The 24,021-nt window shown below is 40.4% G+C and overlaps 1 protein-coding gene across 6 annotated transcripts in view; it reads right to left on the bottom strand.

The window, feature by feature from the left end:
* DGKH (diacylglycerol kinase eta) overlaps nt 1–24,021 on the bottom strand; it is a 185,620-nt gene that overhangs the window by 160,664 nt on the left and 935 nt on the right. For 3 of the 6 annotated variants that reach the window (XM_060080209.1, XM_060080208.1, XM_060080210.1), the window contains exon 2: nt 17,676–17,900. In XM_060080209.1, the coding sequence (XP_059936192.1) occupies nt 17,676–17,867 (192 nt within the window). In that variant the 5' untranslated portion in view covers nt 17,868–17,900. Of the gene's footprint in view, nt 1–17,675; nt 17,901–18,572; nt 19,029–24,021 lie in introns of those variants that run through there. The other 3 variants (XM_060080212.1, XM_060080207.1, XM_060080213.1) reach the window with 2 other exon arrangements.

Here is a 24,021-nt window from a genome sequence, read left to right on the forward strand (position 1 = left end):
CCTTCCACGGGGCTACACATGGCTACACATGGTATTATAATCTCCTTTTTCTGTCCATTATATGGTGGGTATCTTCCATGTCAACATGATGTGAATTAATTTGTCTATTTGTTCATTTATGTACCTCCTGAACAACTTCTTTCTGCCAGGCACTGTGCACCTGAAGGAACAGTGATTTTTTGATATGGATATAGCATAATCATTTAAACAATGCTTTATTATTGGACATTTGTGTCATAAACACAGAATGAGAATCTTTTTAAAATTTTTATTGGAGTATAGTTGATTCACAATGTTGTATTAGTTCAAGTGTACAGCAAAGTAATTCAGTTATATGTATACATATATCCACTCTTTTTTAGATTCTTTTCCCATATAGGTCATTACAGAGTACTGAGTACAGTTCCCTGTGCTATACAGTATTTCCTTATTAGTTATCTATTTTATATATAATACTGTGTATATGTCAATCCCAATCTCCCAATTTATCCTCTCCCCCTTACCCCCGGTAACCATAAGTTTGTTTTCTACATCTGTAACTCTATTTCTGTTTTGTAGGTAAGTTCATTTGTACCCGTTTTTTTAGATTCCACATATAAGCGATATCATATGATATTTGTCTTTCTCTGTCTTAATTCACTTAGTATGATAATCTCTAGTTGCATCCATGTTGCTGCAAATGGCATTATTTCGTTCTTTTTTATGGCTGAGTAACATTCCATTGTATATATGTACCACCTCTTCTTTACCCATTTCTCTGTCAATGGACATTTAGGTTGCTTCTATGTCCTGGCTATTGTAAACAGTGCTGCAGTGAACAATGGGGTGCATGCATCTTTTTGAATTATGGTTTTCTCCAGATATGTGCTCAGGAGTGGGATTGCTGGATCATATAGTAGCTCTATTTTTAGTTTTTTAAGGAACCTCCATACTGTTTTCCATAGAGGCTGTACCAATTTACATTCCTACCAACAGGCTAGGAGGGTTCCCTTTTCAGAATGAGAATTTTTCTAGCTAAACACAGGAGTAATTTGGGAAATCATCCGCCTTGCAACTTGGTTCATGGTGAGTTTCAATATGTCAGGATTCAACAAGCTTTTACTTTGTTTTCTTCCTTAGTATCACATTTTAAAATTGTCTCCAACCCTGAGACTATGCAATTACTTACCTTTATATATTCTAGTCCTTTTATGATTTAATTATTATAAATTTGATCTTTAACCCATCTGGAAACTATGTAGTCCATAGTGTGAGGTAAGGATTGGGCTTCCAGTTTTTTTAATCGAATGGTGAGCTAGTTGCCACAAGAGAAATTAGTGAGTAATCCATCTTTTTCACCACTGATTTGAAATATTATCTGTATAGTAAAATATATTCTTATATATTTATGGGCAAGTTTCTGGACTTGTTATCCTGTTCCACTGATCTCTCACTTTATTCCCATATCAAAGCCACATTAATTTTTTTGTAGCTTTGTGCTAAGTTTAATTACATCTGATTGGTTAAGGCCCACTTCATTACTCTTCCTTTTCAATATGTAACTAGATATTATTGTATGACCTTTCAGATCATTTCAGTAAGCCAAAATCCCAGTAGCAAATGTATTTGTAATTGTGTAAAATTTACAGACAAATTAGGTAAAACTTAGACCATTCATTTGAATTCTTTGTGTCCCTCAGCAAAGTTTCATAGTTTTCCTGATGTCTTCATAATTGTCTTGATGTTCTGCACATTTCTTGAGTGTTTCACTAAAAAATCCTTGTAATATTAGTATTTTAGTTTATAGTGGGCTGTTCCTATGAAGCTTGCTTTATAATTTCTTTTAATTGTGGTAAAATACACATAATGTAAAATTTACCATCTTAACCATGTTTAAGTGTACAGTTCAGTGGTGTTAAGTACATGCATGTTGTTGTGCGAACATCACCATCATCCATCCACAGAACGATTTCATCTTGCAAGACTGAACCCCAGTACCCATTAAACACTAACTCCCCATTCCCCACTCCTTCCAGCCCCTGGAACCGACCATTCTATTTTTTGTTTCTCTGAGTTTGACTACTCTAGGGACTTCATGTAAGTAGAATTATACAGTATCTGTCCTTTTGTGGCTGGCTTATTTCACTTAGCATAATGTCTTCAAGGTTTATCCATGTTGTAGCAGTGTCAGAATTTCTTTCCTTTTTTAGGCTAATATCCTATTTTATGTATAGACCACATTTTGTTTACCCATTCATCCATCCATTTTTTTGGCTTCTATGAATAATGCTGCCATGAACATGGGTGTACACTGCTTTATAATTTAAATATTTTATATATAACATGCTCATAGTATACTATAGATGGTGAATTAAAGTGTACATCCAGTCCCCAGGCTTTATCAGCCTGTAGATATACATGGAATCACAATGATGACAGTGATCCATATTTTACTGGCTATTTCTCTTACTTGCTCACATAGGACCCAGTCCTCTTCCTTTGCCCACATATTTCCCAAGGAATGTCTCACACATGCTCACACTTTGCTTTAAGAATAAAGCCAAGCACATGTGACTTCCTGTTCATTCCAGCCTCTAAGTTATACCACATATAGTAAGACCCTTAAGGTACCTATGACATATAGGGAATTTCTTCCTGTCTGTTCATCATATCTACTCTCCTGCTCCATAACCAAGGAGAATGAAGAAGCTGATCCAACAAGCTGGAGTGCTTCTTCTTTAAGAGGAGGAGGGGAGGGCTTCCCTGGTGGCGCAGTGGTTGAGAGTCCGCCTGCCAAAGCAGGGGACATGGGTTCGTGCCCTGGTCCGGGAAGATCCCACATGCCGCCACAACAGTGAGAGGCCCGCGTACCACAAAAAAAAAAAAAAAAAAAAAAAAAAAAAAAAAAACAGAAAAAAAGAGGAGGAGGGGAAAGACCATGAATACTCAAATGGGAATAATTTAGAACTGTTATGACAGGTATGGGTGATGATAAGGCAGAAGTGGTACCAGGGGAAAGTTGAATCTCCTCCTTCAACATTCCTCCCTTTGCTGTGGAATCTTAACTAGATTTATGAGAAAATCTCTGTAAACTTCCCAACTTACAAAAAGGTTTACAGTCAAACAGCTCTGGCATGCCAAAGGCAGAATAAGCCTGAAATTTTTTTCACTATGACTGAAGATTTCACTAGCACCTCACTCACTTATATAACTTGTAAGCACAGAGGCACCTTCTTGAAAAAGGGCCATTCACCTCAAGATGCTTGAATAACATAGCGAACATTTACTAGCATTTACTGTGTGCCAGGCATTGAGCTAAGGACTTGATCCTCACAAGAGTTTTAATATGGTTTAATACAGGGAAACCAAGGCTTAGAGAGGTCCTGTAAGTTAACCAATAAGAGCTGGAACTGGGACTCATGGGTTACTTCATGCGTGTTAGGGTTTCATTTGCATGATTTACAAAAATTCCAAACCAGATCTATTTATTTCTTTGAGGAACTGTTTGTTTCATGTTCTACATAAAATATTCTCTGTACTTTACTGATGGAGGGACACAAGCTGTGAGTACATGATCTCGAGATTTCCCCAGGAAAACCTATTAGTAATGCATCTGTAAAACATATTTAAAATAATTAAAAGTGGACAGCTTCTTTTGGTAGTCTTTCTTTTATCTTCTTTCTTCTTCTTTTTTAATTTGAATGACTAAAGTTTAACTCTGCAATGATTTTCCCTTCCACCCTTCCTTAGCTGCTGAGTCCCACCCTTACTTCCTAGGACCTGCTCCAAGCACTCACTGGATACCTAACACAAACGCCAAGGCTTGTCATGATCATCTCTCCTCCAGTATCCACCCTCAATCTCCCCATCCCCTCTTGCTTTGCCATATTTACAGAGACAAACCTTAACCCTGGTTTAATCCAATTCTCCACTTATTCCGTGCTTATACCCTTGCGGCCAAACATGGTCCCATACCAGGCTGGCAGTGCTTACCTTAAACTCACGGCCCCTCACTTCAGGTGTGCCCTAAATGCCACTTGATACTCACACCATATTTCTCTACTCCACTCACTTTCCCACTCTCCCATTCAAGTATTTCATACCTTTCCTCTCTCTTCAGGTCGCTAATATCTTCTCGGCTGAGGACCCAGCTTCTTATTCCACTAAGAAAACTGAAGGAATCAGAAAAGAACTTCCAGAAACGCTTACCACTGCATCTACCCAATACTATGGATAAACTGCCCTGCTCCCAGCAAAGGAGCTCCCAGGTACTCACAAGACCCCATCTTGCCTCACGTATTTAAGAACATTGCTCCAAGAATTTTCCTCTCTTTCCTGCATCATCTAATCTTCCCTCTCAACTGGATTATTCTCCTCAGACCACCAATATTCTCTTCTTTCTCCTAAAACAAAAGAATTATTTCACTATTTTAAAGAAGCCCTCACTTGACCCCTAGGTCTCTCTCTAGCTATGGCTCCATGTCTTTCCTACTTCTATTCTAAAGAGTTTGTTTTAGAGGCTGCTTTTATTTTAAAGATCAAACTTGCAACTGCATTCCTTTAATAGTACTATGATAACTAGCACCTATTAAATGTTAATTATGTACCAGCCACCAGGCTAAATATGTATATTGTCTCATGGAAGTCATCACAACATGTCTGTCATCCCCCTGACCTCTCTTGGGGTCTTCCCTGCTACTTACTCCCCCGGCCCTCACTTCACTCCAAGCCACCCTCAGCCTCCTAACATTTTTGGACTGTCTCAGGTATGTTTCCACCTCAGGGCCTTCGCATTTGTTTTTCCCTCTGCTTGTTCTGCTCTTCCTCCAGATATCCTCCTGGCTCTCTCTCTCAAAAAAAAAATCAGTCCAGATACATTGTGCAAACATAACAATTGTCAAAGTGTCCCCAAGACCTTTCCAGAGGTCCATGAGGTCAACACTCTTTTCATAATTTTCCTAAAACATATACATGTTTTTAATATTCTGCATTGCACTCATAAAACACTGCAAATATAGTTTTTAAAAACCTAGATGTAGAACCACTTTATTAGAGATATGAAGTGGAGAACCACCGAGAAACATCAGATTTTTCTTTCTAGATCAGCTAAAAACATACCACTCAATCCCCTCTTATCAATAGCACCTGAATAAATAAATAACAATAGCAGATAACCTGACACGCTACAATACTTGAAAGTACTTCAGCAGACGCCCAGTTTAACAGTATTGTCTGAAGTACATGCCATTTATTCAATCTTCAAAAATATTTTGGATTTTACACCTGGATTTAGCCATAACTAAAACTGCCTTACTTAAATCCCCTCCAGAACTGCCGTCATGAAGTTGCCGTTTAGATCGTATCCGGACCTTACAAGGGGAGACATTGTAAGGACACCTCTAGCATTTGTGTTATGATGTAGGGGAGTGTCTACCTCACCCCTTAGTAACCCCCCTGTGAAGACTGGCAGAACACAACACATTCTTTGGGATCTAGGAAAACTGTTTTTCCTGCTAAAATCTAGAGGGCTTTTTCACCACTGACAATAACATTTTGTAAGTGATCTTGTTGCTCTGGCTGCCATGAAGCTTGGGGCCAAACTTACAACTTATCTTTATTATATTTATAAAATATAATTATATATATATATATATATTATATATAAACATACAACATATCTTTATATAATATACATATTATATATTATAGTGTTATAAAATTATATGTTGTATTGTGCATGTTATGTATTGTGTATAATATATAAAAATTACTGTATTATACATTGTATATTATTATATTATATTATATTTTATAAAGAGAAAAGAGAGAACAGAGTCTCTGCTCTATAGACTAACCCACTAAGCTTCCTTCTGGTCCTACACTCCTAGCTACATTTTACCCAAGCTTGATACACAGTATTGAATGTAAAGCACTTCGAATATTTTCAGAGATGTGGGGAAATGATAGTATAAAATAAACCAGGCAGAGAAACAGGAAAGAGGAGGCATTCCAGGTAGATGGAATAACTCATGCAAAGACTTGGAGGCGTGACAGCACCCGCCGGACTCTGGGAACAGAGAGGGGTTTGGCGTGACTGCCCACAGGACAGCAGTGGCCAGGACTGGAGACCACAGTACTGACTCTGCCTGGTACGCTCTGACACCAGATATCTGCATAGCTCATGTCATTTCATTCAGACCCCTGTTCAAATATTACCTCATCAAAGACAGTCTTTCCTGGACCAATTCACTCAAAATACTTTACACACACTCATCTGTACACACACCGCTATATCACTCCCTCTCCCTTTACCCTGTTTTATTTTCCTTAATTATGCTTATGAACATGATATATATTTCCTTACATGTTTATCAACTTCTCCTTCAATAGACTACAAGCTCTAGTAAGCAGGCTTTTTTATGTGATTTTGCCATTCCAGCAACTACAACAGTACTCAATAAATAATGATTAAATGAATAGAAAGGCAGTTTAGCATTAAATTGAGAAAGACCTAGGAAGCAATGTTAAGAAATTTAGACTTTATCCCACCAGTAATGGGTAATGACTAAGAGTTGATGCAAAATGTATTGTGATCATACTTCTCTTTTATAAAGATAGCTCTGGCAGAGGAGTAGTAGAGAATGGACCAGAGAGGAAATCCATGACAAAAGTCCAAATGCTAAATTATAAAGGTTAAGTGAAGGTTGGGGAAACAGCAATAGAAATGGGAAGGAAGGAATGAACTCACCACAGATACAAGCAGTAGAGAAAGGGATGGTACTATATGTCATAATAGTTAAATCAGGCATCCAGCAGGTCGCTTGATGGCTGGGTGACCTTGGGCAAGTTATTTCTCTAAACCTTGGTTTCCTTGTTTCTAAAATGGGGATATTTGTACCTACCTACTTAGTTTTATTATGAGGATTAAAGGAGATAATCTATGAAAATACACAATTGACCAAACTTGGTGACTGCTAACTGAGCTCCATGAGGCAAGGGACTGTATCTGCTTTATACACCACTGTTTCCCCAAGCCCCAGCACTCAGCCTAGCCATAGTAGGCATTGAACGCATATTTGCTAAAAGCAAATGAATGAATGAATATTATCAGCAAGACAAAAAATCAGAGTTAACTACAAGGCAAATCCTTCCTATAAAAATAACGGAGCAAAATGTGGCCAGGGAGGTGGGGAGCTTGTGTATTTAAATCTGTTTGTGAAAATATTGAGGCTGAGATGGTTACAGGACCCACCACAGGAAATGTCTAGTAGGCAAAGGGTCCAGATCTCAGGAGAGAGCACAGGCTGGAGAAAGATGGGGGCAGCTGGTAGTCAAAGCCTAACCTAATAGATCAGATCAACCAAGGAAAAGCAAAGAGAGTGAGGATCCTAGGAAACACACACATTCAGCATTAGCAAAAGGAATTAAGGAGGGAGGCTGAGAGGCAGTAAAAGCTAATGAGAAAGATAAGAGGGATTAAACCTTGAAAGCAAAAGGGGAAGAAGGCGCGAGAAAAAAAAAAGGTCAACAGTGTCAAAACTGCAAGAAACACAGCTGAGTGAAAACTAAAGAGACCACTGCATGTTAGCAATTAGATCATTAGTGACCTTTGCAAAAGGTTTTCATGAAGTGGCTGGGGCAAAAGCCAGATTGTGGAGCTGAGGAAGAGCTGAGGAAGGGGAGAAAGGGAAGGTGTAAAGATCAGTCCAGGATGAAAGCAGACTTGGCCATGGATGCACCTAAAAGCCTACCTGGCCAATTATCTCCACTACCACCTCCAAGTGGTCGTTTGTTCTTAGTGAAGTATTTTTTCCTAAGACATTTGTAGCATATCTTACTCTAGAAACAAGGTTGGCCCTCATGAAAGTCATCGAGGGAGCCCTTCTTCACTGCTCTGGCAGTATGGGTTTTTTGGGGGTTTTTTTTGCTGTTACGCGGGCCTCTCACTGTTGTGGCCTCTCCCGTTGCGGAGCACAGGCTCCGGATGCGCAGGCTCAGTGGCCATGGCTCACGGGCCCAGCCGCTCCGCGGCATGTGGGATCTTCCCGGACCGGGGCACGAACCCGCGTCCCCTGCATCAGCAGGCGGACTCTCAACCACTGCGCCACCAGGGAAGCCCAACAGTATGGGTTTTCGTATGTCCAAAGGGCCCTGCACAGTAGCAAAGACAGTTTTCCAAATTAGAAAATAATGGTCTGTGAAAATACATAGTTTTATCAAGTCCTTTAAATAGTCAACAAAGGAGAGTGGTCTGTGTAGCCTACTGATTACAGTATTTAGAAGGCACATGTATCAGGAATAACTGCGTTATCAGGATTTTATACTAGTTTTGGAAAAGAATTATAATCATCAGGGATACAAAAGCATCCTGTGTATTTCCTTAACCCTCATCACTACCCTTTGAGGTCAGAATCACTATCCCTATCTTGCAAATAAGAAATCTGAGGTTCAGAGAAATGAAGTGTATTGATTAAGAGTATGCTAACTGTTGTAGCAAACAATACCCAAATCTCTGGGGCTTAACACAGTAAAGGTCCATTTCCCTTTTGTGTCATGATCCAATTTGGCCAATGAGGCTTGGGGGCAGGATCACAGAGGCTCTGCTCTATGAGTCAGGGAGCCAAGCTCCTTCCACTGGATAACTGACATCCGTCTGGCACGTGAGAGAAGGGACAAAGCATGGAGAGTCCCACAAACGGCTTCAGAGGCCAAGTGACAAGCATCCTGCCTATTCATATTCCAGCGGCCCAAACTCAGTTGACACAGCCCCACCTATCTGCAGGCGGGAAATGAAGTCTAAAAACGGGCCAGGAAGGACAGGGGAAACCCAGACACTGAGAAGCACAGCCTTCTCTGCCACGTCAAATAACATGGTGAAGGTCACCTAATTGCACGTGGAAGAGCTGAGAAGCAAACCCGACACTACCTAACTGCCCCGAGGGACCCTGCTGTCCAATGGAGTTCCTCCTTGCATTGCCCTGAACCCACTCCTAATTTTAGCATTTCTCCAAAGGACAACAACAACAGATGGTTACAGTTCGTGTTTGTATTTTTTTCATCTGTCTTTTACTGTCTGTCCTGCAATTCCCCTTTACAAATCAGTGGTTTTAGTCATCTGAGGGGCATACACATGGACACAAAATTTGGGGAGCCCTCTGAAGCCCATCCAGACTATGGAATGCATGAACCCCAAGCAAGGAACTCTACACTGCCTTACTGTTAACTTACTTCCAGCTTTCCACCTGCTTCCCCTCCACTCCCATCCCCCCACCCCACTTCAGCCCCACGGACCTCCTCCTTGTTGTAGCTTGTTTCTTCATCTTTGCAGCCGCTGCTCCTTCTGCCTGACTTCTTTCCCCCCAGAGGTCTGCGTAGCTCATTTCCTCAAGGTCATTGCTCGGATGTCACCTTCTCAGGAAGACCTTCCCCTTCCTACCCCACCCCCGCTCCCGTTCATGCTTTTTTTCTCTATAGCCCTTCTCACCTTCTAATATACTATGCGTTTTACATATTTATAAGTTATAAATTCTCCCTGCCTTAAAATGTGAGCCCCATGAGGGCAGGGGTTTTCATCTATTTTGGTTTGGTTTACTGCTCTATCCCTGGCACCTATGATAGTACTTGGACACCATAAATATCTTTTTGAATGAATTGAGGGGCAACAAAGGAGTAGAAAAGACAAGGGGCACACAGGTAGATGCGTGATGTTGAAAATGTTCTCTTGCCAAACCTGGTTCACAGGTGTTCATTTTACCACTATGCTTCACAAACCACGGAGATAGTATATATTCATATATACATATAATATTATAACATAATTTTAAAGTACTATATGAGTTTGTACAAATAATCCCACTCAAAACAGTGTGCCTGTTCAGGTATACACCCTGGAACCTTTTCTTATCTAAATAAAAGAGTCAGATGGAGAAAATCGGGCCCTCAAAATGTCATTTTCATTCCTTAGCCATTTATTTAAAAATAAATTTTACTCATATTTTTTCCTCAGCTCTGCCTTAATAGGCCAATGGAAAAGTACTTTATATAATTCGTTTTAGCGCTATACCATGACCTTTTAAAAATAGCATCTTACCTTATAAAAGTGAAACTAACAGTTTTCTTTGAAAATTTATTTGAAGTGTTAGATACCTATAAGCATTTCTTCTAAATTAGTCCTCTAAAGACATTTTCAAAGCGATTCCATGATTTGCCCAACAGTAATTAAAAGTAATATAAATTTCAGCTGAAATTTTTTATTCCACAATTCACTTTTCAAACATATCCTCTTTAACGTCTCACTAAAAACAGAGGTTTCGATTGCAAAAAGGCATTAGGATACCTAAAACATTGGTCACAGATACGTTCACAGATTAACAAACGAATAAAGGGCCGGGCAGGAAGGAGGAGGGAGGGGAAGGGGGAGGAGAGGGGAATTTAGGGGAGAGGAGAAGAGGCAGGAGAGGTAGGGAGACACCCGCATACATCCATACTTGTACACTGTAGATGTCGAGTTTCAAAACCCAAGAAGCTTACGGGACTTAAAGGAAGACATTTGGAAGCCATCCACTGTTTCGAAGTCCTGCTTTTGAGTTCTCGGCAGATGTTCAAACTTGGTCTCAGTTTTATCAGTTGTAAAATTCAGATGGTTTTAAGCAACTGTTCAATGAGATCATGTATATAAAACTGCTCTGTAAACAATAAAATGCGAAGAAGAAAGGTATCTTCAAATTTCTGACATAAATGCCCCAAGCTTTATTTTAAAAAGCTTTATTATACTAAATTATAATCTGAGGGTTTGAGAAAGTCCTGGCATTCAAACCGCACAGTGGGAAGGTTAGAGATTCCAGCTCCACACATGATAAAGTTAATCATATTTCCTTGGTGTAAAACAAAAGGATTAGATGACTAATAATGACCTACTGTATAGCACAGGGAACTGTACTCAGTACTCTGTAATGACCTATATGGGAAAAGAGTCTAAAAAAGAGTGGATATATGTATACTTATGACTGATTTACTTTGCTGTACAGCAGAAACTAACACAACATTGTAAATCAACTATACTCCAATAAAAATTAAAAACAAAAACAAGAGGCTAACAAGTCTTTCCAATATCCTTCTAACAAAAAGCGGGGGGAGAGGGGGAGGCAGGGAGGGGAATTATTGCCATATATGTTCATTTGAAAAAAGTAAGTGACAATCTAAAGTAGAAACAATGTACACTGAATCTTAAATTAAGGCCATTATCAACAATGGCTATTGGCCATCTTAAGCCACTTAACCAAATCAAAAATACAAATGTGTTTCAAATAACTAAATATTCACAGAAAAAAAATACTCCATACCCAACAAAATCAAACTAATTTGCCAAGGGAAAATGTAATGGGCATGGACATATAATGAACATGTTATGGTCTTTTTCAAAGGTCTATTTTTAGACATGAAACAAACTCTCTTTAATTAAAACCTTTGCTGTATACGTATTTCCTGAGCAAGTAAAGCCTAACAAATCCAATATGAGTGAAACGCTGTACCCTGGAAACAGTAAGGAGCCCCGAGTCATTTACAATAGTAGTTTCATATAACCTTCCATCACTCTCACCACAATAGCAAACATGCAACCTTAAACTAACTGAAAGCTTTCTAAATTTAGATACCTTCAAATAATGCATCTTAAGTTATATGCAAAGGTTTAGTAAATTAGTTATTACTTCTCTTATCTTTAATAATGGGATATCAGGTTTAACTTATAATCAAAATGGAAAGAAAGCTGTTATACCATATATTAGTGTACCAAGACTCAGAGTTTCCAGTCTATATTTAGTTCACATTAAAATGGAAGCAAAGACGCAAACCAAGCTAAAAATAAAATGTTCTACAAAGATGAGATTTTTAAATGGATTGAAATCTAGCTATTTTTGGTCCCCTAAACGCTGATTGCATTTCACAGCACCTTAACTTTGTAGTGCTTTGCAAACCGTTTTCCATCACCTAGGACAGGGATCAAAAAACTACAGCCCACAAGACAAATCCATGGGCCATATACTTCTGGCACCTGATAGTATAGAGTCCACAAGTTAAGAAGGTTTTTACATGTTTCAATGGCTTTTTTAACACATAAAAATATTATAAACTCAAATGTTAACATCCTTAAATAAAGTTTTATTGGAACAAATGTAGTCACATTTTACCACATATAGACATATACCACACATATACCACATTACAGCTGCATATAGCTACTTAAGTATTATCTATAGCTGCTTTTCTACTACAACAGTAGAGTTGAGTAATTCCAACACAGACTGCGGCCCACAAAGCTTAAAATATTTACTACCTGGCCCTTTATAGAAAAAGTTAGCTGATTTCTGCCTAGATGAATGTTAATTATTCTAATTCAAGATATCTTCCTGCTCATCACCTATCAAAATGTAAAAATTCCTACTTGCCTTTCACATCATGTTGAGTTTCTGAACAATAAACCTGTTAATATTACTTTATTTCTTAACAATCTTCTGGCCTTGTTTCTGTTTCCCGTCCTATTTGGATCATTACCCAATCCAATGTTTCCATGCAGAACTGTGGCTAAAAGTCTTAAATAGTATTCTCGAATCTATTCGGTTTCTGTTTTAAATACCGGATATGAATCAGCATGACCCACTAATGGGCTGCCACCTACAACCTGAAAAACACTGAGCGAGTCTTCCCTAATCTACTCTATCAGAGGTTTATGGTGAAAAATAATGTTTTAATTGCACAAATTGTATCTCATAAAGCAGTGAAAAATACAAATCAATATTTCCATATTGATTATGCCTTACCATAAAGATATAAGAGTTTATTTATACATCCTTCGTGTTAAAGTAAAACCAAGGTACCAACTGAAGAACGTGGTGGTTATTCTTTTAATGGGCTGAAAGAGATGTCCTAATCCAGATACAATGTTGCAAAGTTCTGAATATCTTTCCAGTGTTTAGGTATGCTTTACCTAAATTTAGAGACTCATTTATGGACATTAAAATTAACTGTAAGAAGACATAAATGTCAACAAATAATAAATGCGAGCATAATAAACCAAATTAGGAAATATTTTTGACACGTGAAGCTTCAAGACCTTAGCCAAGATGAGCCAGTGTGAAAAAAAGTCATTGAGATGGCTCCCACTTGTTTACACTGTTTGGCTTATGACGGTTGAACAATCCTAGTCTATAAGCCTGACCAATGTTCCTCCAGCCATTCGCTGCAAAATGAAAGACTACAGTATTCATGGGCCAGCAAAAAGCAAACCGACTGTCCTTCACACTCATGTTCAAAACCAAGCTGGTCTGAGGTTGTATCAGTGCTGTTTCAGAATGTCTCACTCCCAGCAAACACCTGTGAAATTCTCTACAATAGTAAATCTGAATGCAAAATCAAGCTTCTTCTTGAAACAAGACTAAGAATTTAGGGATAACAGCCAAGGGTAAAGAGAGAGGAAGAGATTTGATGAGTTACAGCTCCCTTTGGCTTCCCCACATCAGCACTATTTAAACTTTTGTATATAAGTGATTTTTTTTCCTTTGGGGAAATCGAGGCACCCATAAAATTATCTAGCGTTTAGCACCTGGGTAGCTAGATGAGACTACCTGACATTCCATTTAGCTAATACAGAGAAAGGAAAAAAGTGAAAAACGGAGAAAGAGAAAAATAGTAGAGATGCCAGCAAGGCAACGAAACAGGAGGAAAAAATGGGAAATGAAAACGGGAACAAAGAGCATACAATGTGAGGATGTGACAAGGGTACTAAAGTGTACATGAGCATTTTATTAAACCACACTAATTTAAAAGGCATGCCAGTCTTATTTATTCTTTATTTAAAAAGTACATCGTGGGCTTCCCTGGTGGTGCAGCGGTTGAGAGTCCGCCTGCCGATGCAGGGGACACGGGTTCGTGCCCCGGTCCGGGAAGATCCCACATGCCGCGGAGCGGCTGGGCCCGTGAGCCATGGCCGCTGAGCCTGTGCGTCCCGAGCCTGTGCTCTGTAGCGAGAGAGGCCACAACGGTGAGAGGGCCGCGTACCGGAGAAAAAAAAAGTACATCGTATCCACTGTAAAAAAGCTGAGATTAGTGTTGTCTTAAAATAGCCCATATTTCCTTTCATAGAGAGCTGGTTAATTAAATGATGACATAACATGCAGGTTAAACCGTATGAAATTTCCCATATTGGACCATTTTTTTCCAGCTTTGTGGAGGTATAACAGACAAGTAAAATTGTATATACTTAAAGTACACAATGTGATGATTTGATAGACATATACATTGTGGAATGATTACCACAATTAAGTTAATTAATATATCTATCATCTCACAGCTAAGAGAGAGAGAGAGAGAGAGAGAGTGTGTGTGTGTGTGTGTGTGTGTGTGTGTGTGTGTGGTGGGAATACTTTGCTATTCTCTTAGCACATTTCAAGTACACAATACAGTATTATTAACTACAGTCACTATGCTGTACATTAAATCCGCAGAACATATTCATCTTATAATTGAACGTGTGTACTTCTCCCCATTTTCCCCACCTCCCAGCCCTACTCTCTACCATTTTGACATACTGACAGAGCAACTTCTCTTAGCCCAACCTAATATAATGGAATACTTTGCCATCATTAGAAAAAATGAGGTAGTCGTAGTCAAGCATTACAGAAATGATCTCCATGTTTCAAACAAACGAGATGTAGAATGTGTAGAGAATGTTCTCATTAGTATTTTTTAAACACTACATATTTATACACACACACACACATATATAAATTCTTGTATGTGCATAGAAATTTTCTGGAAACACACCAAGGAAATGTCAACAATTGCCTCTGAGACAGAGACTATGTGGTCTAACGTGGGAGGGAGATTACTTTTCACTGGATACCCTACCATCACCAAATATCCTCTCACACTGTCTGAATGTCTTACTATATGCACACGTTACTTTTTCAACTAAGAAAAGTCTGGATACTTTCCAAATGCCACAATTAACTTAAGGTTCTTCACTAACACTCAAATTATTTAAAACATTAACCAGCATTCACAACAAGGAACACTTCACTTCACATAAGGTAATTACTTAAGTTAGTGGCTGTTTTTCACTCCAAACCTAAACTAGACACCAAACAGCTTTATGATCCTAAGGATCTTAAAGGACACTAAAATAAGTACTGCATTTTAACAATAATACCCATATATATGAAGCATTATATGTATGTATGTAATATATACACATAGTCATTCATTTAAGAAATACTTACGACCTCTATGTACAACTCACTCTGCTGTAGGCACTTTGTATGTCTGTACATAAGTGCTTTCCAAAGAGAGAGCATATATGTGCAGACATATGTAAGCACATGGATATGTGCGTGTAAATACGTGTGCGTGTGCCACAAACACCACCCCAGGCTGCTACATAACCAGGGCAGAAGATACCATTAGTAATCACAACTTGTGAGACCTAGTGGTCCCTTGGTTTATCTTCGGGATATACAAGCTCCTGCTGTCTTAAATATGACTAAGCCTTGGGCTAGTCTCAGGGACTCCTCCTCCAGGCTCCTCCATCTCACACACCCGTGGAAGGGATCAAGAGTGTCTGTCCTTTACTAAAGATCTTTTCCCTTAACTCTCATCTGGATCATAACTGAAGACTGGAAACCAACAGTTAAATTTAGCAGTTCCCATTCTATGAATTCTGCCCACTGCCCTGCCCTCATCCCTCAGAATCAGTACCTGTGATAAGAGATATCTGTAACTGATGAAATCTGTAGCAGAGATGAACAGTCTGGATTGGGGGGTTGGGACAGGCAGGGAGGACAAGGCCCACCAGTTTCAGCCAGTTTAGGCCCTGATTTCATGTGTCCATATATAATGTTGATGAACACGTATGCACTTGTATAAGCTAGTATAAAAGACAGAACTTCTGAAATTCAGTACATCTTTAGAAATTTAAGGAACATTTCATTTAATGATCACTAATTATCCCTAATCATGGCAAAACATTATGTGCTAAATATTTTTGTGAGAAAGTTAAATGGAAAACCAAGAATAAACATGCTTTCTGAATTTACTCTTAGTCTCGATATAGATGCTTTACCCCAAACCACAGATAATATCAAATTTAAAGAGTATAACCGTAGCTATCATCATGAGTTCAAGAACCCTTCAAATTTTAGTGGTACTCCCAACAAATTTGTTGTTTGACTTTACTCAGTTCAAATTAGTTATCTCTAAATTTTCTTCCAAACAGTATAAATTTACTGGTCAATCTTGATATAAGTATACATGGAATTTTTACCATTTCAGTTGAATGTATAAAAATACCATTTTGTTAAAACCTGCCATTTTGCCCATTATTAACACAGTTTGGGGAACTTTTTTTTTTAACTAAGATTTCAAATGTTAAAGGTACTACTCTCTGTTAGGAAAGTCCCTATTTTGTTTAGCCTTAATCTTCTAAAAATACATTAAACTCCATATCCTTAATTTATCAAAATTATATTAAATTAAAAATGTCACTGTTAAAAGGAGGTTACAAGATGTGCACTTAAAAATGAAGCATCTCTGACTCTTCCCTAAGTGCAGCTTGTTAACAGTTGTGTGTGTGCTTACACATATTTATTTTAGAAAATACGGAGGCAGGTGCAAACATGAATCCACAGACATATAATAAAAGTTCTATTTTCATATACGGGTCCATTAACCTTAGAAAACAAATTCTCATAAAAATAGGTATAGAATGAATTAACTTCTGCAAATGTATTCTTAAAGAGCACACAAATCCAATGATTTTATTGTTTCCCTTTTCAAATTCCTCGTTAAAGTCCCCCCGTGATAACTGACTCTCCGCGTGATGACTTCTACAGTATGATGAAAATTAGAGTGTATAAATAATCCTTCAGTCAGTCGTAAGCATTTGCTATATATACATATAAAATTAAAACTCTCAACTTTGAGCCCTCACAGGTCAACAGTACCTGCTACATAAAGAGTAGCACAGCATGCTAATCTCCATGTGACACAAAGCGGTTACTTTTCATTATTAAAAATAACCATGGGTGTGTCGATAAGATAAGAACACTGCACTTAGCGGGAACCTAGTACTCGAGGTCTGTTGTTTGTGCCGCGTAGGGTGCGGTTAACCGCGAGCATCATTTACCAAAGGGCAGCAAAGGGGCACAAGGACTGTCAGGTGTCACCTCCCCATCCACCCTCTGAGAGTGGGCCAGGGAGAGGCAGGCTGCTGCCCACGGGAAGGGAAGGTGGTGAAGTTCACTGCAGCTCTGGCTGGTCAGCCTGCACTTCGCTCCCTGCGCAACGCACACACTCTACCGAACCACTGCACGGCAGGTAGGACCAAAAATGAAACACTCCTTTTTAGACCCGAGTGGGAACTCTAAACAGCGCTTCCGCTTTTTCCCACGCTCCCTGGTTCCTTTCTCCTCCGCCCCTGCCCACCCATCTCCCCCGGAACCCACCCTGGAGGCCCCAGCGCGCCGGCCGGGGATCCCTTCCTGCGGCGCGCCGTCCGGCTCCCCCAGGCCCCGCCTCCGGGCCCAGGCTCCGCCCTCACCTCTGCTCCACACATTCCCGGGATCGCCCTGCGCCCCAGGCGCCCACTCTCTTCTTCCTCGCCCAGCCGCCTCCCGCCTTCCACGCACCCCTTGGGCCCGCCTCACCTTGGTCCGGATCTGCCCCGAAGTGGACACTTTGCGGATCAGTTTCTGGGGTCCCTCTTGCTCCGCTTCGCTGTCGGACGAATCCTCTCCGGGCCCGGCCGAGGCAGTGGCGGGGGCGACCGCGGCGCCGGCCGCGGCGGCCGCTCCTCCCGCGGCGCCCGGAGGGTGGTGCTGGCCGCCGGCCCCCGCCATCCTCTCCGACTCCTGCGGGGACACAGCACCGCCCTGCGGGGGCGGCGGCGGTGGTCAGTAGGTGTGCTCTGCCTGAGCCGGGCCCGGAGCCCCGCGCCCAGGCGCCGCCGCCATCTTCCCCTCCCCCAGCCGGCCCCGCGGGGGAAGGGTCGCCGGGGACCAGACGCCTCCCGCGGCCGGGACCCTCCAGGATCCCGCGCTCCGCTCCCGCCTGAGTGGCGACCGCGGTGGGGCGCAGGGCACACGGACCCAGGCCCGCTGGGACGCCAGCGCACCCAGCCTCGGGATGTTACAGGGTTCCTGACCCGGAATACAACCGGCGCGGGCAGAGAGGATGGGAGCGACAGAGGGATTGGGACAACCTCCCACTTCCCCTAGGGTCTGGGGTCCCCAGGACGGACGGGAGGGCGGGGGAGAAGCGAAGCCTCCGCAGCCCATCCCCGCAGGTCCGGTAGTGGCGATGCTCCCTCCCTCGGTTCCCGGGCAGCAGGGGCAAGAACGGCCCCGGGAGTAGAAAGGGAACCTAGCTTCCTCCCGGCTCCCCTGGGTGCTCCCGCCACCTCCTGGACCCAGAATCTCTCCAGAGACACTTGGGCCTCGCCGCACAGTTCCCGCGAGTAAAAGTCCCCTCCGGCCCCGAGTTGGATGGGCGCTGCCCCCCCCGTCTCTCTCCGGACCCCGGAGCCCTTCTCGGCTGACCCGTACCTCTCCCGCCTCCGTCTAGGGGTTCGGGTCCTTTCAGCTCTCCCGACCGTGGCCTTTAGTTTCTGGCCCACCCCCACTCCCATCCGGCGCACACGGAAGAGAAGAGCATTTTCCGGGAGGTTCCACTCGGCTCTGAGAACTTTTGGTTCAGAAAGAGCGATCCCTTTGGCTGACAGGAAACTGGCCAGGGCGTGGAGAGCGCGCAGAGACGAGCAAGTACCCGCAGCCCGAGACGACAGAATGCAAAATAAATATCTAAGCTGAAGCGCTAACCGAGACTGCCTGGAAGAAAACAATACACTGGAGCCGTGTGAACACCAGTGCCCGAGCACGAAAACTGGAAGTCCTGGGAGAGCCACTCCCTAACCCGGACTAGAGCCGGAGGAAATGGGATCAACAGGCGGCAGGCACCGCTCACAGCTCGTCCCCCGCGAGCGGGTTGAGCGGACACTTGGGAATAGCAGCCTCGCGGTGCGTTGTGCACGCCCCGTGCCAAAGAACCCTTGTAGGTGTGGGAGGGCTTCCGGGAGAAGAGACTAAAATGACAGATTCCTCTTGTCGTCCACAGAGAATTCCAAACTGCTGTTAGCTACATTTTTAAGTAGGGCAAAAAGTCCCTGCCAGACTATGCAGTCTCTTCACACTTCAGGAAAGCATTCAGTCTCTTGAGCGTGTTCGTGCCCTTCAGGATTCATGCGAATTTTTTCAACTGACATGACCTTTGAGGGTCCTCCAGACTAAGGGAGGGATGTTTTAGTTTGGGGTTTTTTGTTGTTGTTGTTTGTTTGTTTTTAGTTTCAGTCTTACTCTCAATAATTTGCTCTGACAGAACCAACAGTTCTAAGAGATTTTAAGAAGCAATATGCAATCCTAACACTACTGTCTATCCACACGGTAGATTAAATTGACTGAAATGTAAATGTGCTGATTAGTTTGAATGTGCCAAGACAGGAGATTGCTGCCAGGTAATACTAATTGATAAAGGCTACTTCTCCGGCCTCAGTTGTCTTCTTTAGGAAGGGAAGGAGGTGGCAAAATAAACTTTAAGAGCCCTTATGGCTCTGTAAAAATGCAATTCTATATCTACAAAGAACGTACTGCTGAGAAGGGAATTCTTTAAGAGAAAAAAAATAATCAAAATAATGGCCTTTATCCCAACCCAACTATTTCATCACTGATAAGTCCAATGGTCTGACAATGTAAATAAGAGCACCTAGTAAAGGGCCTTTTGAAAGAATAAACCTAGTTCCGACCTCTCTTTTAATGTAAAGAACCTGAGGCCCAGAGCCACAAGCGGGACCAAAGTCAAAATCATGTGTCTTATTCTAATGTTCTATTCACCTTACCACATCATACAACAAAAGTTAGTCAATTATAATAAGTTTCTGTTCACACTTTAGGCTTTAAAATTTTATATAAGTAACATTTTCCAGAAGCCAGGCAAAGAGTGATTAAAGGAACAGGCATTGTTTAATGTCCATGCCTATTCTGTGATCTTAAAAAGAAGACTGAATACACTTCTCACTCTGATTCAAACACTGATCACTTAAAAATATTAAAATAGTTTCCTGTGCAAAAGCTGGGCAATTAATGCTTCAAAGTAAAGGTATTCATTACTTCATAAAAAAATAACCTCACAGTTATCCCTGCTCTTCAAAGACTCCTGTAACAAGTTCTAAAATTTAGTTGTGACTTTGAAAGCACAGCCAGTCTTAGCCTGCTCATGCTAAATAAATGATCCCTGCTCTACAATTTCCCTAGCACATACTCAGAGTGAGATACTATGTAAGCAAGTGAAGGAATGTTGCATCATTTCCCACAAAAGGCAGCTCGTGAAAAACCCTCTTTTCTTCAATCATCTCTTCTGAGGAACTGTTTCAAATAATCCCAGATTTAAAGTAGCCGACCCACTAGCAACTTCGCAGGTCTTATCTGTAAAATTTCTAGAATCAATATTTAAGCTGTATACTGTATACTTGCAATGCACTTCGCTTCCCTTAAAAATATAATAGCAATGTCAAGAGCTCAATATTTGCAACCATTTTAATGTACCTCAAAATAGCAACTAAAACAAATTTCAAATATGTGGCATATTACATTATTTCTTTAATTTACAAGATTTCCTTGAATTTTTCCTTACTTGGTGTTTTCAGATTTTCAAATAATTTCTTAGATGTGTCTTACATATTTATTATTATTACTTTGAAATCTTTGTTTGGAACACAACATATCACACACTATTACAAACTTGGACATAAGCCACACAGACACTACATTCAAAAAGAAATGGAAATAGAAGCTACCACTAAATTAGGTTTAGGTTTCTACTTAATAGGGCTTTCTGCCCCATTTAAAAAAAAAAGAACTATTATATTGAAGATGTATAAGTTAGAGCCAATTCTCATTCTGATACCAACTTTATGAATATTAACATATTAATATCTATAGAGATTTTTTGAATTACATTCTTATTGATCACTACTCATAACAAGAGGTTTAATATCCATTTGCAACTTTTAAATCTCATATGTTCTATGGTTTTACACTAAATATTATATCAAACATAAAGAAGTCTACATTTATATTCTGAAGAACCCAAGTACATAGGCACTTTAAAAAGAGTTAGGTTCTAGGACTCAAGTTTCTAATCAATGGGAACCATGCAAAGAACACTGCAGGTTGAACAGGTACAGACCTGCTTTCATTCAAACTTTAAAACTGCTTCCGTAATACACTATCTAGTCCACGTTTAGAATTTAACATTCAAAACTTCATTAAAATTTCCTTAGCTGTTACCTCAACGAAAAAGATTTCAAAATTAATTGTGATATCAATTCCATGTACATATGCTCATCACTGTACCTAAGGCAAAAACCTTTGGCCATCTAGACTTAATACATAAATATACTTGTAAACTCTCAGTTATGTTTTGGCCCTTTTTCCTTTGAAACGCTTCCCTTCCTAATTTTTCAGTAGTTCTGAATAGTTTCATCAGAGCCAACCAGATAAAAATCATTTGGAAATAAAAATAAATTTTAACAAGTAAAAGTTACTCTAGTATCCCTGCACTGTTTAAGAACTACTTCGTAAATACTCCCACACTCTTCTAAGTTCTGGCTAGAATTCTAACTATCCATTTTCCCCCAGGATATTATCTACAAGGAAGGGCTGCTTGGCTAAATATCTTCCTACCCACCTATTTCCAAAGTATTTTTTAATTAATTAGAAATGTAGGTAATGTCTCTGTTTCCACTGACTTCATTACATTCCAGACCTAGCATGAAAGAAAATACACAGACACCTGAATGCTAACATTTATCTTCTTGTAGGCCCAGTGCCCTAGGTGGAGTAATGATAAGGCTAACAGTTTATTTAAATGCCCTCACTTAACTAAATAACTTCATTTCATCTCCATGTACAAAAAAGTCACGATGGCCAGCAGCTGCCTCTCAGCTCCAGACATGGGTGCATTTCAAGTTAGACTTGCCGTTCTCTTTATTATTACTCAGCATCGATTCCTGATACTATTTTTACTCTTCTGTCAGAATAGTTCCATGTAGAATCACATCATTTTGGGGTCCGGCAAAAAAGGATAAGGCAAGTAAATCCTTACATGTATGCTGGCATATACGGTAAGGGATAATGCAACAGGATCTGTGTGCTGTGACTACTGCCTGTTCAACACTGAATATTCCTTTTCATAAATGTAAATGAGTATACTTTTAAAGTATTAAAGTGGCCTATATTTGAATTAAAAAAACAGATTTTAAATGACAGCAAAATGGAGTCCAGAGCAAAGCAGATGTTCTTAACCCAAGGTCTTTGAGGGTCCACAGATTTGGTTTTGGGAACTCTGCGATTCCATTTAAATGTTATTAAATTTTTATATGTATGTTGCATGCGTACATTTTGGGGAGAAAGAGAGTCCATAGCTTTGATTAGATTCTTAAAGGGATCACTGATCCAAGAAAAGTTCAAGAATCCCTGATTTTGATGAAATTTGTTTTGAAAGGAAAACTGTCCTTCAACATACTTAGATTAAGCTGGTATTTCCCCGCCTAGCCACACACATCTGAAATAATTAACATTTAAATACTCTATTTCCCCTAATTTACCCCTTCTTTTTTCTTGCATACACCACTTTTCAGTAATTTGGATAACTTTTCTAAGAAATTAAATGAGAATCCCCTTTATTAGTTCTTAGACTTTGTGTCAGACATAGCTGGCCACAGGGTTTCAAATAAAATCACTTTGTCAAAAGTATCATTTTATACCACAGATGAGATCTCTGAAGATTTTTTTCTGGACTCTCTGAATGTAAACTATTAATATGTATGAAACAAGACATTCTGTCTACTCAGAATGAACACTCTGTGAGGATTTAAGGATTTGTGCCTATGCTGTCAGCTTCAACAGTCCTGGAACACAGTAGGTGCTGTATAAAATACCTGTTGGGTAAATAAAAAGGCTTTCAGTGTTTAAAGAAAATAAACCTCATTTTTTTAGGAGAATTCTGCAGCTGGACAAAGTGTCACAATTCATTCACATATTTCTGTTCGGGCTCTAGCTTCAAAGGCTAATAAAGGAACATTCTCATTTTCGTCATTATAAGTAAAGCAAAAATGAAAGTCTTCCTGTGTTTTTCTAGGCACAAAGTAGTTGAGGCATCAGCATCCTAAAGTAAAATACATATAACTGGGTATTTTTCATTGTGATTAGTGTTGGCTTAAAGTATGCAAGTTCAAAAAAGACTGCACATAGGAGAGTTTAAAAGTAAAAAAGTTACAAAACCAGGTCACTGAATTTAGTTCTCAGTGATCTTTGATTTAAACTCCAAAACTGAATTGTGTTGAAATTTCAAGAATAATTTAATCCCCAGGAATAACCACAATAGAAGAAATACGAGTAGACGGGCAACCTAACAACATGTTCAGATTTATAAAAGCAAAGACAGCTGCAGATACAGATGGATCAAAGTTGAAGGAGCTGGGAGTGTACATATTAGAAAAAAAAAAAAAAAAAAAGGATAACCAAGCCTAGCACCTGACCTAGAAGCTCTCAACAGGCAGGGGGCCAGCCTGAGCAGATAACGCGGAGTCCCTGGGAAAAGCGCATCCGAACATGTTGAACAAAATACTGATGAGGCCAGAAATTTCGGACGAGGCTTTTCAAATAGGTTCAAGAATTTCAACCAAGGCGCAGTAGCAAACATCGAGGCAGGACGTAGAGAGTCAAAATTCGATGCCAGGGAAAAGGCAGCCCACACAGGATTACAGAGCTCTAAGCGAGACGGGGGGTTCGGGGTAGAATCACTGGAGAGATGCGAGGTGATTCTGACTGAGTTGGAAGAAAGAAGTTGGAGTTTGAGGGACCAAATCCGAAGCCCCCCGGGCTCCTGATCCTTATGCTCGCACACACAATGCACACGCACACGTTACTCTGGTCCCTA

This window comes from Mesoplodon densirostris, chromosome 17 (genome assembly GCF_025265405.1).
Source record: "Mesoplodon densirostris isolate mMesDen1 chromosome 17, mMesDen1 primary haplotype, whole genome shotgun sequence".
NCBI lineage: Eukaryota > Metazoa > Chordata > Mammalia > Artiodactyla > Ziphiidae > Mesoplodon > Mesoplodon densirostris.